This window comes from Perca flavescens, chromosome 23, assembly GCF_004354835.1.
Source record: "Perca flavescens isolate YP-PL-M2 chromosome 23, PFLA_1.0, whole genome shotgun sequence".
NCBI lineage: Eukaryota > Metazoa > Chordata > Actinopteri > Perciformes > Percidae > Perca > Perca flavescens.
In genome coordinates this window covers 20,090,828-20,105,579 of record NC_041353.1, presented here as the reverse complement: position 1 = coordinate 20,105,579, position 14,752 = coordinate 20,090,828, and the positions used below count along the sequence as shown (strand labels likewise).

Genomic DNA, 14,752 nt, shown 5'->3' with positions numbered 1-14,752 from the left:
ATGTATTGCAGTCTGCCACATGAATCATCATGAAACGTGGACATTTTCAAATAAGGTCTTTTAATGCAACAATGACTTTGACTGTGAGCATAATCAAATGAATATAATAACAGTACAGCGTTCACATGAGGTTTGAGGTTGAAGTCATGGATTAGTAAAATCCTTAAAAGTTTTGAAAAAGTCATGGAATTTTGTTATGTTTAATCAAATGAATTGTTGCAGTAATCTTCTGTGGATAACCTTCCACGTAATGTAGCATAACCGTAAAAAAAAATGTTTTATTGAGCTGTTGACGTAATGTAGCTCTTCTATGTGTTTTGTTCTCTTTTCTTCATTTTCACCCCGTCTCTCCCTCCATGTATGCCAGCTAGCTACCCCTAATTACTATTTCAACCATACCAGCCTATGACATGATGATGCTACTATGGCGTAAAGTTAAACTTCAAACACATATGGTTTCTTTATTCCATCAAACACCGGGTTGGCTCAGTTGGTAGAGCAGGCGCACATATACATAGAGGTTTACGCCTCGACGCAGAAGGTCCAGGGTTTGAGTCCATCCTGTGACGATTTCCTGCATTTCTTCCCCCCTTTCTCACCTAGCTGTCCTGTCCATTAAAGGCGAAAAAAGCCCAAAAAATAATTTTGAAAGAAAAAAGTATTGTTTGTTGAAACTGCGGTAGGAAAGCATGTAGCTTGTGTGAATTACATAACTTCTAGCAGTGGAATTTCCACGAGGGATGTGTTCTGCACACATTTTCTGCCAGTGTACATGTATGCACAGGGTGCAAGGAGCAATGGGGATTATGGTAGATGCGGACTTCAATTCCGGATATAGTACCCCGTCCCCTACATGGCCTCAATTGATGAATTATACAACATGTATTTACGACAAGCCTGTTATACATATTCACTTTCAAAATTAATCTAACTAATGTATATGTTGATGTTGAATAACAGTACCAGGACTGTAGCATGTTTGTTGATGGTTTTTCTCTTTTCTCCAGTCATCCAGTTTGGTTTTGTCTCTCTGTTCGTGGCTTCGTTCCCGCTTGCTCCGCTCTTTGCTCTGCTCAACAACGTCATTGAGATCAGACTGGATGCCAAGAAGTTTGTGACGGAGCTACGCAGGCCAGTCGCCGTACGTGCTAAAGACATTGGTAAGCTGGTGTGACACACATTAAAAGGAAAGGACAAACACACAGAACATAACTTACTAATAAATACCGCATTTTCCCATACAACCAGGGTTTGAAGCTAAAATATATATGTACAGTACAGGCCAAAAGTTTGGACACACCTTCTCATTGTGTTTCCTTTTTATTTTAATGACTATTTACATTGTAGATTCTCACTGAAGGCATCAAAACTATGAATGAACACATATGGAATTATGTACTTAACAAAAAAGTGTGAAATAACTGAAAACATGTCTTGTATTTTAGATTCTTCAAAGTAGCCACCCTTTGCTTTTTTATTAATAAGGGAAAAAATTTGTGCTTTTGCTTTTCCTTAAAGCAACACTAGAGAACTTTTCCCGCTTCGGTCCCCCTACAGGTTGGAAGCAGAATTATCCATTACATTATGCAAGTTTGCCAGATCGGGTTGCGCGAGCTGTAGTTCCAATGAGACAACCTGTACGGGGACCAAAGCGGGAAAATTTCTCTAGTGTTGCTTTAAGTCATTTTGTGCTACCATGAAATTTGGTACAGACATTCACGTCTCCCTAGGGATAAACTGTAATTATTTTGGAAGAAATCCTAACTTCTGATCGAACACCATCATCAGGCCAACATTTATATATTTGTCCAGTGCTGGGGTTTATGACCAAATACCTGCAGAACTAATAACATACCCATCAACCTCAGCTGTAGTTTGTGTTTAGAGCTAATGTGAAAATATTAGCATGCTACCACGCTAAACTTAGATGGTGAACATGGTTAACATTATACCTGCTAAACATCAGCATGTTTAAATTTGAAACTAGTGTGGCTGTAGACTCTGACTCTGTCTTGTTTCTTCCATGTTCCTGAAAAGTAAACTATTTGGAGGGTTTTACTTGATAGCAGCACCATAAGCTATGTTATATGTAAACCTTTTGTTTTACAGAACTATAGATCTAACATACTCCATGCAAAGTTGCCTTAATCAAAATGTGTTTTAATGGATTTTATTTAATGGATACTGTAATTGATTGACATTACCAGCAATCTGATGAACACTAACATTGGAAAATAACAACCTGCACACAGGAAGGACAGGCAAAATGCATTTTGTAATATTGCATGCTTTAGGCAGAGTTCTGATAACTTTACAACCAGATTGAGTTTAATTCACATGCTATCAGAAACATTTGTCATTTTGTCAGTTTGCTTAAGACAGTGTTCCATCTTTTCCCTTCTTCTACCCCTTATCACTTGAATCATTCTCACTCGTTGCTCTTCTTTTTATAGGTGTATGGTACAACATACTGAGTGGAATGGGAAAATTCTCAGTCATTATAAATGTAAGTATTAATGCAATGTCCCGCTTTCTACTATCTGCTCATTTAATTAGTAATGAAGGCAGTTAAATGCAAAATAAATGCATGTATTCTGCAGTAGGTACTCTACATAATGTGACTAACATCCCACAGAAAGCACTTTAACACTTTGATAAGTCAGCACTAACTCAATTTTGACACTCACAGAGGTGTCAGTCTGTAGTTGCCTGTCCAGTGCATTTTAAAAGCGTGCGTGCATGCGTAAAGTATATGCGCATTGAATGTACTTTAAATGATCCATTGCTGACAATGATAGTAGTTTAAAGCAACATTGCATAACATTGGTATTTTGTTTGCGATTTGGCGCCCCTACAGTTTCAGAGTGAAATTCACTTATACACCTCTGTGGTAAATATGGACAGCTGTACATGTGCATTTGTTATGATTATATTACTTACGATCAAAAACTAGCCAGTCGACAACTTTGCTAACACAGCCCCAACATCAAGCAAGTGCAACAACACAATACAAATTTTACTTCCAACAGTAGTCTCGCATGCCAGACCTATGTCCACACCGCTTCGGAGTAAGGTCTGGCCCCTCCACACATACACTCCTGGGTAGGTGAAAAAAACTCTGGGTTGTTTGCATTTCCTTAAATCAATCACAATCAGGTTAGGGTTAGTTAGGGTTAGGCTCTGGAGGCTGCGAGCATGGCTCTTCAAAATTGTTGGAAGGAACTTGTTTGCACCCCCCCAAAAGAAAACGCCACAATATTAAATGAAGTGAACTGTTCACACAATACAGTAACTAGCAGTACAGTAACAGAGCTATATAAATTAGCTGGATACATGTTTAAACCTTATTTGCTCTTACCAGTGTATCGCCGTGTGTATTTTGTCCACAGTTAATTCCCACCAATCGGTCCCTAAACGTCCCAGTTAGAGAGTAAATGCTGTAAATGTATTCTTTGTAAGTATTTACAGTAATTTCTCAAAAGAACAAAGCAGGCCTGCCTTGTTGCACAATCCAAATTTTTTCTTCAAAACTTGGCATTTTCAGAGAATAGCTTGCTAGCTCAAAGTTTGTTGATGTTTCCCGAAACCAACAGAGTTTTGCGAGGCGAGGGGCATCCGGCGGAGATCCGGCTCCGACGGATGTTCCAGCGATTATTCGGTAAATGAATTGTCGTCAATCCAGACAAGTCCAACAGCAAGCTGGCCAGCTCGCCATCTGTCTTGCAGCCTTTTATTTCGCGAAGCTCTCGCCAACATCTAAAAGCCAATTTGAGATTTACTTTTGTCCGGTGGCCTCTTGCTTGGTCACTCTTTCCGTTACAAGTACAAGTCAGAGTAGCATCAACAGGGTTTGAAGCTAGTATTTTAAGGTAAAATAGTTATGCAATGTTTCTTTAATATTAAGTAGAGATTCGACCTTTGTCCTGACCTTGTGAGATCCCAGAATCATGTCTGAAACACCCTAACCTGCTGATCTGCGGATGTCAAGGCGTGTGTGTGTGTGTGTGTGTGTGTGTGTGTGTGTGTGTGTGTGTGTGTGTGTGTGTGTGTGTGTGTGTGTGTGTGTGTGTGTGTGTGTGTGTGTGTGTGTGTATTGGTGGAGTCAGGAAAGTTATGCCTGGGCTTTTTCCTTGGTCACCAGACCAAATCCTATTCCGTTTACTTTTAATACTAAAGAGATATGTGAAGGATTCAAAAAAACAAGCCGCAGGAGTTTTTATTTGTTCTAGAGCTTTGGAGCATTGGACACATATACACACACACTTAAGCTAGCCCACGAGCTTCAAGGCATTGGAAAACTGGGAGCAGAATTCCCCTTTTGTACATGTTATCTTGTACCAGTTCTACATACTTTATTTAATATTAATAAATTAATACATTACTCAAATATTGCTGAAATACTTAGTTTACCAGAAGTGTGATTTTAAACATCTGAAAATACACAATTTGACCCCCCACACCCCCTCAACCCCCGCTGCTTTTCCAATAAAAAGGTGAAAGCCTAGATTTCATCAATTTTACATGATCAAACTTCTTGTCTCATGGTGATTTTCTTTTTTTAAATGAATGCTCGTGACAAATGTTTCACTCTCACTCTGTCTCTCTCTTTCTCTGTGGAGGCCTTTGTGATCTCCTTCACATCAGACTTCATCCCCCGGCTCGTCTACCAGTACACGTTCAGTCAGACCGGCACCATGCATGGCTTCATTGACCACACGCTCTCCTACTTCAACGTGTCCAATTTCAAGCCTGGGTCGGCACCGCTGAACTTACAGCAAGGAAACATCACCGTCTGCCGGTAAAAACATACACGCACACAAACACGCATGCACACACTTACAAGTTACAGATATTGGAAGCAATACTTACTGTCCTTTGTGACAGGCATTACATACAAATGACAAATCAATATTGTGATTATTTCATTCAGCATTCATCAAAAAAAGACACATGGTCAATAAAAGTAGATAGCTATTCATTAAGAAATACATGCGCGCACACACACACACAAACACACACACACACACACACACACACACACACACACACACACACACACACACACACACACACACACACACACACACACACACACACACACACTTATTTGCCCACACAGCCCTAGCCTTTTCTTGTTTTCTGATATATTTTTTCTTTTACTGCCAGTGGAGCATTTTGTGCATTCAAGAAAACAGTCAAGTGAATTCATCTATTTTTACATCAGAGGAGTTTAGTTTGGGAGATTTTATGTAACAGGATAAAACAACATTACCCTGTTTTGTCATACAGTAGCTTATTATAAATACCCCCTTCAGTCTCTGTATCTACAACAAATAGCAACCGTTATCATGTTTATATCAAGGCTAGTATTCATTTAATCTGAGAAATTAGAATCTGTTTCTTCTTTGGTTCATCTCCAAATGTTCTAGTCTTTCCTTTCAAACCTTTAATCATATCGAGAGACCTCTTGATAACCCCCTGAATAACATTTGCACTTTCTTGCATTCACACTGAACGCAATATGGACCAATCAAAGCCCTTTTACTGTTCACCATTTGCTGTCAAACTCTGAAAGCTTTTGCACTGAAAGCGTTTGTGCCATAAAGCAACCCCATGCTGTTTTCTTTCTCTTCAAGTAACAACCCTTAAAGCGACCCAACGCTAGCTGTTCTAGCTGTTGTTCTTAACATAGCTGGTAGCTTACGTTCTGATATGTAGTTCCATTTAGAGCACTGGTTATGCGGCTATGTTAACATTGAAAAGTTGATATCAGGATGTGGGTGATCCAAACCAAAGGGGCGTTGAAAAACCGACACAACACAAAGACAGATTATCTGATCTGATCCTGGATCGCTAAACATGGAATGCCCAAATCCGAATAATTTTGATCCAGATTCAACTTTTTGAACAACTGGGCCCTGGAGATTCTGTTTTTGTAATAGCAGAGTAAGTCATAAATACAGTGTATCTTGACAAGGTACCAAAATGCTCAATTATAGTGTCAGTGTCGTGGAATTTGAGATATCAGCATTTAAACGTGTTATAATAGATTATCTGCATAGAGACTTAGACTTTTTAAAAAAATTTAAGTTTTTATATAAAAACTTGAATGTCCCCGAGAGGCAATTTGTTGTACAGTACAGGCATATTGACACATAATCCACAACACAAACATTGAACCAGACATCTACAGCACTGTTTATCTAACACATAACATACACACATCAATAAATAGAATACAGTAAAAAGGAGTATGTTGCATTTCCCTAAAAGGCCTAATGTCATTAATAAATGAAACTACTGCACAGTAGTTCACATATATTCCTCCTCCAGTCATACCCCTCCCCACATCTTATTTAATTGGGTTATTGCCATGGGAATGAATGAGTTTTTTTGCTTGGTTGGTTCTGACGTTAGGGTATCTATATCTACGACCAGAAGGGAGCGGCTTAAACTCCACTGAAAGTGGATAGGTTATATCCCAAGCAAGTCTTATATTCAATGATGTGTATATACAGTAGGGCTGATGCATTTTATGACTGATAATTGATATTGCTAGTTGCTTCAGCAAGGGATTACAAAGATAAAGGGGGAATCATGCACAAACTTACTTACCTGTATGGTTAGGTTGGACATTTGCAGGTGATAAAGAGTATTTGCCTCATGTTTATAATGTTAAGGCCCAACATTAAAACACTTCATTGCCACAGGTAATTCTATTCTGGATGACCAAAGGCCTTTTCTGTTTCATAAATAAACTGCAGAGGTTTAAGATGGGCTGGAGTTGATGATTTATTAGATTTAAAAATACAGTGCACTATTGTATCTTCCTTGCATTCTCACTCATGCCAGTGGCAAGCATCTCTTTCATAATATCAGTATAATGCGCTGTAGAAGAAAAGGTCACGGCGCCCACAGACAGGTCAGCCCGCTGTTACATAAGACAGCAAATCATTACAATGCAAGAATACAGCCTTTGTGCCAATATAGTGTGATACGTCACGCCCGAAACACGACGGACGCCCTTGAATGCTTATAGGCATGAAATTGGCTTGAGGATGTTCCAAGAAGGGTGTGTCTGTCTGCAGTGTGTGTAGCGCTGTACATTGTATGTATCCAGGCAGTGTATTAGCTGCTTAAGGCAGATGATTCAACTCAGCATGTGAATCGAAGTATGTCAGATTCTCCAGACAGTTAATTTCTTTCTATGGATGCCTTCGCGCCGGCGACAGCCGTGGGCCGGAGGCATCATGCTTCCCGGTTGTCTGTCTGTCCGTCCCATTCTTGTTAACGTGATATCTCAGAAACGCCTTGGAGGAATCTCTACTTGGACGTGACCTCACAAAATGCATTTTTGGCCATATCTCAAGAATTCCTAAGCTTTAACATTTCATACAAATGTCCAATTGGATAAAATCATTAAGTGATGACATTTTATATCAAAAAGGTCAAAGGTCAACTTTAATGTGTAAATCATAGTGTTCTGACACTGAACACTTTTCTGGCCATAACACAGGAACAGAAAGGGAGACATTTTGAACTTAATCTTGAAACTGTGGTAATGTGTGTAAAGCATTCATGTTTCGCCAAAAAAAAATACATTCAATACCTCTTTTTATTGAATTGCTTCTTTATTAAAGTCTTGACTACATATATTATATGAGTGTGGACAGACATGGATGTAAACTGCAAGGCGTTAATTCTTGTTCTTTCTTACTTTCTAACCCAGTTCATTTTGGGACTCGAAGTTGTATGGATAAATATATACAGGAAGGATAAGAATAAGAGGTAAAGAATGCATAAATGGATAGATAAACAAGGAATTTGAGAGTTGAGGGATACTATTATTGAACAGAACATAAGATGTAGAGGTAACACATAAGAAACAAAGGAATGAGGGGTAGAGGTACTGTAGTTGGATGGATGGATAAATAGATGGGTGGTGTGACAGAAGCCAACCACTAAGGTATTAAATCTTTAATTAAGTTTAAAAACAGCAGGGTGAGGAAGTTGAAGACAGTTTCTGCATCAGTGGTCAGAGCAACACTGTACATATCTGCAGACACGCTTTCTCTCCCAGTGCTAGATGAGTGCTAAATGAAAATGTGGGTAAACTGAATTTGGAGTAGGGGTCTGGAGCAAATACAGCCTAAATCAGTTTTACACTTAATTTATTTCTTTAAAAAAAATTAAGATGTCTCAAATAGTAAAAAGAAACAGCAGTTAAAGGATTTAAATGAAAATGCAGATACAGGGTATACATTATACAAATTATAATCTACGACGCATCTCCACTTTCTCCCACTGTACAAAAATGAAGCCAAAATATCCCAGATACGGGTGCTGCCATCTTGTAATTTTGAAGCCAGAGTCTATGCAGTGGTGAACACCCGCCCAACTAATGGGAAGTCAATCACAGCTGTCAGTCATGATGTTTCACCTATTTTTCTAGCATCAAATAACCAAACCTATAATAAGAATAAAGAATAAACACTTATAAGAACTACTAAAAGTGGCTACACAAGCACCAGAATTCTAAATGTACAGCAGCTGGTTACTGTTTTAATACCTCCTGACTAGGAAGAACAACGTATGGAATTTTTCAAAATTTAATTTCTCCCAATTTGAAAGCTTTACTTGACCTTTATCTGTCAAAGACCAATCTGGAACCTGTTGGATGGGAGTTTTTGGAAATGTTTTTCTGTTGTTCTGTGGCACATGTTCTGTGTGCAACAGATAGAAAGATACTATTGTTTTAGGTCATTGATTTGAACCTTAGTGTTACCTGACATTATGCATGTTATGCATGTGTTGTGATAAGTGTTACAAACACACACACACACACACACACACACACACACACACACACACACACACACAGTGTCTTTTCAAGTCTTTCAGATACTAACTATAATCTAGAATACTGAGATAGATACTCCACTTTAACCAAACATGGAGTTTATACAAAACACGCACGCACGCACGTGCACGCACACATACACACACACACACACACACACACACACACACACACACACACACACACACAGGAAGCGGGAGGGAGAAACATGTCTTTGATAATAATATTTTATATTTGATTCCACCCAAGTTAAGTTAAATTGACTGGACGACAGGAGGGGAGGTCTTGTCTTGCAGTTTAGTTCACATTAAAAGTTGAGCCATAAAAAAATTACTGTAAAATATTGGCAAGAGAAAGATGAATAGATGGAAGAAAAAAAAGAGGGAGAGAAGAGCTGACTCTCACAGGGCAGCATTCCTCATTCTTGACTGTATAAGGATAAGGAATCAGACACCATAAGACCCCGTTGACACACACACAATGCACACACACACACATTTCGCCCTCCCTCTCTATTATTTCTATACTGCTAGTTAAGTACTTAGTGACACAATCAGGACTTTTCATCTATTCCGCCTTCAGAGGAATTTTGTCATGACAGAGAGTGTGTGTGTGTGTGTGTGTCACATGTCTCAACTTAAAACTTTGATCTGATCCATCACATTATTCTGACGTGTTAAACTGCTGTGTGTTTTACTGTAAAGGACAGTGTGATCGGCGTTTCATGCATTCCCAGTTCGAATTCTTTTTCTTCTTTTTACTTTCATTAACCTAAGAGATTTCAAATTCAGTTTTAGCCTCAGGTGTATAAATCTAACCTGAAATTATAATTGTCATTTTATCAGCCATACAGTCTTACTTAGTTTTTTTCTGATCGGCCTTGTTCACAGCAAGGGTTTTGACTTCACAGTAGAAAAAGCACAGATGGTACTAGTAACATTAACAATGGTTCTTTTCTGTTCAAGTGTCCCAGTAAAAGTCTTTGCACAGAGTCTGCAATGTTCGAACAAAAGGAAATGTTGGGTTGATGGTTATAAACCTTTTAGTAATTGACTTATTGCATACAAATGTCATGCTCACATGTAATTTGTAATGTGGTATTAGGTTGTAACTGTAAGTCACTGTCCACATAGAGTAGAGTGACCTAGAAAAAAGAATTCTCCCTTACAACAAGTCAGATAAAGCAATATTTAGGTGGTTTTAGGGAATGTAACGTTGACAACGGTAACCGGTGCAGCAACAAGACTGGGAGAAAATCACCGATATAAAGTTTCAAACTAGAAATCAATGCTAGAAATAGCTATCTCAGTGTCGTTTAAAAGCTCTGAGCAAAGCCTTGCAGCGTCCAAGTTCCATTAAGACTTAAAGCTCAGGAACACACCGAAGTCGGAAGAACAACTTCCCAACGTGGGAAATGAGACCATCTAAGGAGCATGTGAATGCACTATATTACTTGGCAGTGAGCGGGGACTTCCTGAAGTTTTTGATTGTTGCCTGGCAACCTCACGGTGACAACAGAACTCCAGGAAGTCCCTGCTCCCGGGGCCAAGAAATAGTCTGACACATGACCCCCTTTAAAAGCAGATACTTTGTGTGGCATTGCAGTGGGCTCATGAGGATAAGAATACAGATAGAAAATGGTGGCAAAATAAGAGCATGAGCATTCTAGTCCTCCGCTGCTTAAATTTGGAGAAGTAACATCTTTTATCTTCTCGCTAGATGTATACCAAATTTGTGTTTGGCTGTTGTGGCGAGGTCTTATTAAAATGTATTTACAATGGAAGACATATAAAACAAAGCAGAATTTAGTTACAACACTATGCAAAGCATAGTTTTTGTTTTGTGTCTTTGTAGAGGGGATGTTTCTTAGCACAGTTTGCTTTTGAGGTAGACTGACTACCGACGTCCTGCTGCTCCCAGACACCTTGCCGGGGTCGGTAGTACTTCAGACCTCCATAACAGCCACAGTGGAAATAGACTTATGTAAGTTGTGTTTGCAAATGTTTGCCAATTCAGTATCACCCTATGCATGAAGAGCAGAACACGTCATGCTAAATCACCTCTTCTTCCATGTTTGACACTTTTCATCTTGATTTCTTGATCTTTATTTTCTGTCTTTTTGCTGGCCCATGTGATTAAATGTTTTCTTTTATTTTGTTAGTTGATTTTGTGCCTGGAAGACTGCTCTCTATATATCTAGATCTCCACATGATGCTTAACTTTATCTATAAATCTCATTCTCTTTGCTCTCTTCTGTAGATTCAGTGGTTTGGTATGAAGCATTTGTGTGCCCAAAGATGTTATCAAGATTAACAATGAGATGGGTTGTCTCCCTGCTATTGCCTTGAAAGGAACAATATATGTTGCATCCCACAAAGAAAGGCTGACTCTTTTAAAGTAGCTGTTGTGAAAATGGAGCCCAAAAGTTCTGTAACATAAAGCCAAGACCCCACTCCTCCTCCAGAGTCACTCCCTCTCTTCACTGTACACTCATCTCTTCAAGAAATATTTACAATTAAAGGCATGACTAAAGTCTTTTACAGACTTTAACGTTTGTTTTATAGGGTGTTAGATGGTCAGATTAGTAACTCGCTGCTAAAATTTCCCTTTCTTGCCTGCACTCTGGCCACTCTAACAGTTTCAACTGTGTACAGTTGAAGGCCATAATTTCAAAATACAAAAAGAAAATGCTCCATTTATTTTTCTGTCTCCATGAGCTGTTTCTGTTGGCTCACTGCTGTGATTATCTGGTCAGATTGTCTAACATTGCTGCATGTGCTGACATTAGGCCACCATTTGCGAGAAAATAGTTGTGATTACTTTGAAAATCCATATTGAAATCACAATTTGATGGTAGCATGTACATAGTTCTCAGTCAGCCAGCTTGGTGTTCAGAAGGAAGTGTTGTAGCCTGCTGTATACAGTACAGACTCATACCCTTTTCTTTTTCCCACCCAAATTAGCGTGTGTATGCAAGTTTTTTAAACACGGGAAAACCCACTAAAAATAGCCAATAGACACTTTACCATTGCTAGTAGACAAGTATGCCTTTCTGGTTTCTTTCTGTCACGTTCAACGTTACAAATGTACTGGAAAACAGGGTGAGTAAACAGTAGAAAGCATCATGGAGGCTAGTGACAATAATCTTACGATAGATTTAAAAAAAAATATCTGTTACTTATTCAGTCTCCACAGAGATGGCTGAGTTGAGAAAGAGTAGCAGAAGTTACAGACAGAGGAGACAAGTGGGAATCATCTGTCCCGGGAATAAATGCTGATTGTAACCTTTCCCACTAAAGACACAAGCCAGATGTCAGTGTTTTTTTGACCAGTGGGAAAGGGGCTTAAAGGTCCAGTGTGTAACGTGTTTAGTTGTTCATTATCAAAATCTATATTGCCCTTCACAAACTTGTCCTTTTTCATGAATATTTTACCACCACCATCACTTCCAAGTATTCCTTTTTGCTTGAAATGTTACATTTGCATTCGCATGAACGGGGGTAGACGCTCCATATTCATGCGCCATCTTGAAATACCTAGCCGGTAAGGGACATACAGGACATACTGCTCCGCCTTTCACGTTTTCGCTGTCCCATGATAAACTCCCTGGTGCTGCTAATGCTGCTAATGGCTATCGTAGCTTCCCGGCCCCGGCAAGTTTGAATAAGGAAACATGGAGGTCCACACATATCCAAAATCCAAATTTCAGGAACAGGAGTCTTCTTCTTCAAAAGAGCAAGAGACCGGCCTTTTGAAGCATGAAGGTTACCGTAGCTGTAATACGTTCTTTGAACTGCGTGGTGCGAGAGAGTTGATTGCGATATTCGATCTCAACGCTAGATGGGAGAAATTCCTACACATTGGACCTTTAGGTAAATAAGATAATAGTTGGGAAATGACTATAGTGTTGTGTATTTCTTTTTGATGAATTTGATTATGTGTAGCAGGCTTTTAAGCAGTTCCAGCCAACTCAGCTGGCCACTTGGCTGAAAGTTGAAACATTTTGATTGAATTCTGCCATAGTTGTATTATAAAAAAAATATAAAAAAACTGACATTGAGCAAAGAGAGGGTGAGGCCCTCTTTATGTTATTTAGGAGTGATTACATCCAACAGGAACCAGCTGGCTCTAACTTCTCCATCAACTTGGCTTTGTACCAGGAATTACTAAACATAAACGTACACAACTAGTCGGCCCATCCAGTGGATGTACTGTTAATGCTGAACGCAGACATTTGTACATAAATGCTAATCCAGCAGATTCTCTTTTGTCATTATTATTATTCTCATTATAATAACAAAGCATCAAAGGGTTTCTCCTTTACATTTTGCATTTACATTATGCTCCTGAGACTCAAACAGCCTGGCTGCAGCTGGACATCAGTTCACTGTGTTCCTAGATCCTTTCTTGTTGCAGTGCAGTCAACAGATTCAGCAGCAGCAGCAGCTCTGGCGCCTGAATTGTTCGACTGCCACAAGTTTACAGTACATTGCTAACACCATGTTTTCAGTTATTTGGTCTCTTAAAGTCTGCTAATGAGACACTTGGCACCAAAAACCTACAGTCTGTGCACTTAGTAACAAGTCAGACACCAACATTAGAACCATTAAACGACTGGCTTGATGCATAAAAGCTACCTGCCAGCGACAAAAGGGGACATTTTCATGTCAGTGATGTTGAGCCAATATTTCTTTTTCAGTGAGATAACAAAGCATAACCAACATGTGGCCCGATCTATACAATGACTTCATTTTATGAATGACTTACCAAAGACTCAAGAAGGTTTTTGTGTGTCAACTTCCTCAAGCCTTGAACTAAATTTGAACCTTACCTTTCTCTTATGACAAAAACAGATAAACAGCTGTTTTTGTGTGTGTTTTGTGTGCTTGTCCAGTCACATACATTCTTTCAGTCTTTAATGTGACAGGGCAGCTATAAATTCTCTGGTTTTCTCTCTTTTTTTTGTCATTCCTTCTGTCATCTCATCTCACTTTTGTCTTTGACTCCCTTTATCTCAAAGGTTATCTCATTATTTTGCCTTGGTTCCTTTCCTCTTTCATTCTTTCTTATTCTCCTCTGTCTTCTCTCTCTTCGATTCCTTATCCTCGTTTTAATCTGTCAGCTGTTTATTTTGCCAGCACAATGAAGAGTATTTACTACAAAGAAAACAAAGGGGAAGGAATCCTAATAAACTGTATTGCACTTTGAGTCAGATCCAACGCGAAGTAGGTTTTAATGAGGGCAGGTCTTAGCCAGGTAAAGATAAATCAGTTTGGCTCAGGATGGAGAAGAAAAGTTTGTCTGGCAGATTCTCAGCGATCAGCTGTCCATCAAAAAGTGCGGGAGGAGCCTTCCTTAATGTATCCATTGATTAAGTGTGTGTTTCTGTAGGTGGTGCTTTTGTTTTGTTGGAACTACCCACTTAGTTCCAAAACAGAGCTGCACCAGGCGTGAAACAATAAAGCAATAGACATTTGAGTTACTCCATGTTTAGCACCCACTCTCTATACATGTGTGTTTTCTCCTAGGTACAAAGACTACAGGGAGCCGCCCTGGTCTCCAGACGCGTACATGGTCACCAAACAGTACTGGTGTGTCCTGGCTGCAAGACTGGCTTTCGTCATATTGTTCCAGGTATTGTGTTTTGTTCACAGGCTGGTCTGTTTCCATCGGCTCATAAGACCATTTAAAAGCAGACCGAGAGAAAGACGGAAACTAGTCAGAGGTCTTTAGCAGATGCATCCACACGTTCAGAACTTTTCCAATACATCACTCTCATTATTCTGCAGTATAGTTCAAAGCACCCCCAATGTGTTTTGCATTGTGTCATTTCTGTTGTGTTCTGCAGTTGAATGGATATGTTTAATAAAAAGGCAGATAAAGCAATTGTGT

The 14,752-nt window shown here is 39.2% G+C and overlaps 1 protein-coding gene across 1 annotated transcript in view; it reads left to right on the top strand.

Annotated features, from left to right (window-relative positions):
• The window catches only part of ano2b (anoctamin 2b), an 81,500-nt gene that overhangs the window by 64,049 nt on the left and 2,699 nt on the right, over positions 1–14,752 (top strand). Inside the window, 4 exon segments of the mRNA XM_028571036.1 lie at positions 1,008–1,160; positions 2,454–2,506; positions 4,620–4,798; positions 14,389–14,494. Coding sequence (XP_028426837.1) covers positions 1,008–1,160; positions 2,454–2,506; positions 4,620–4,798; positions 14,389–14,494 — 491 coding nt within the window.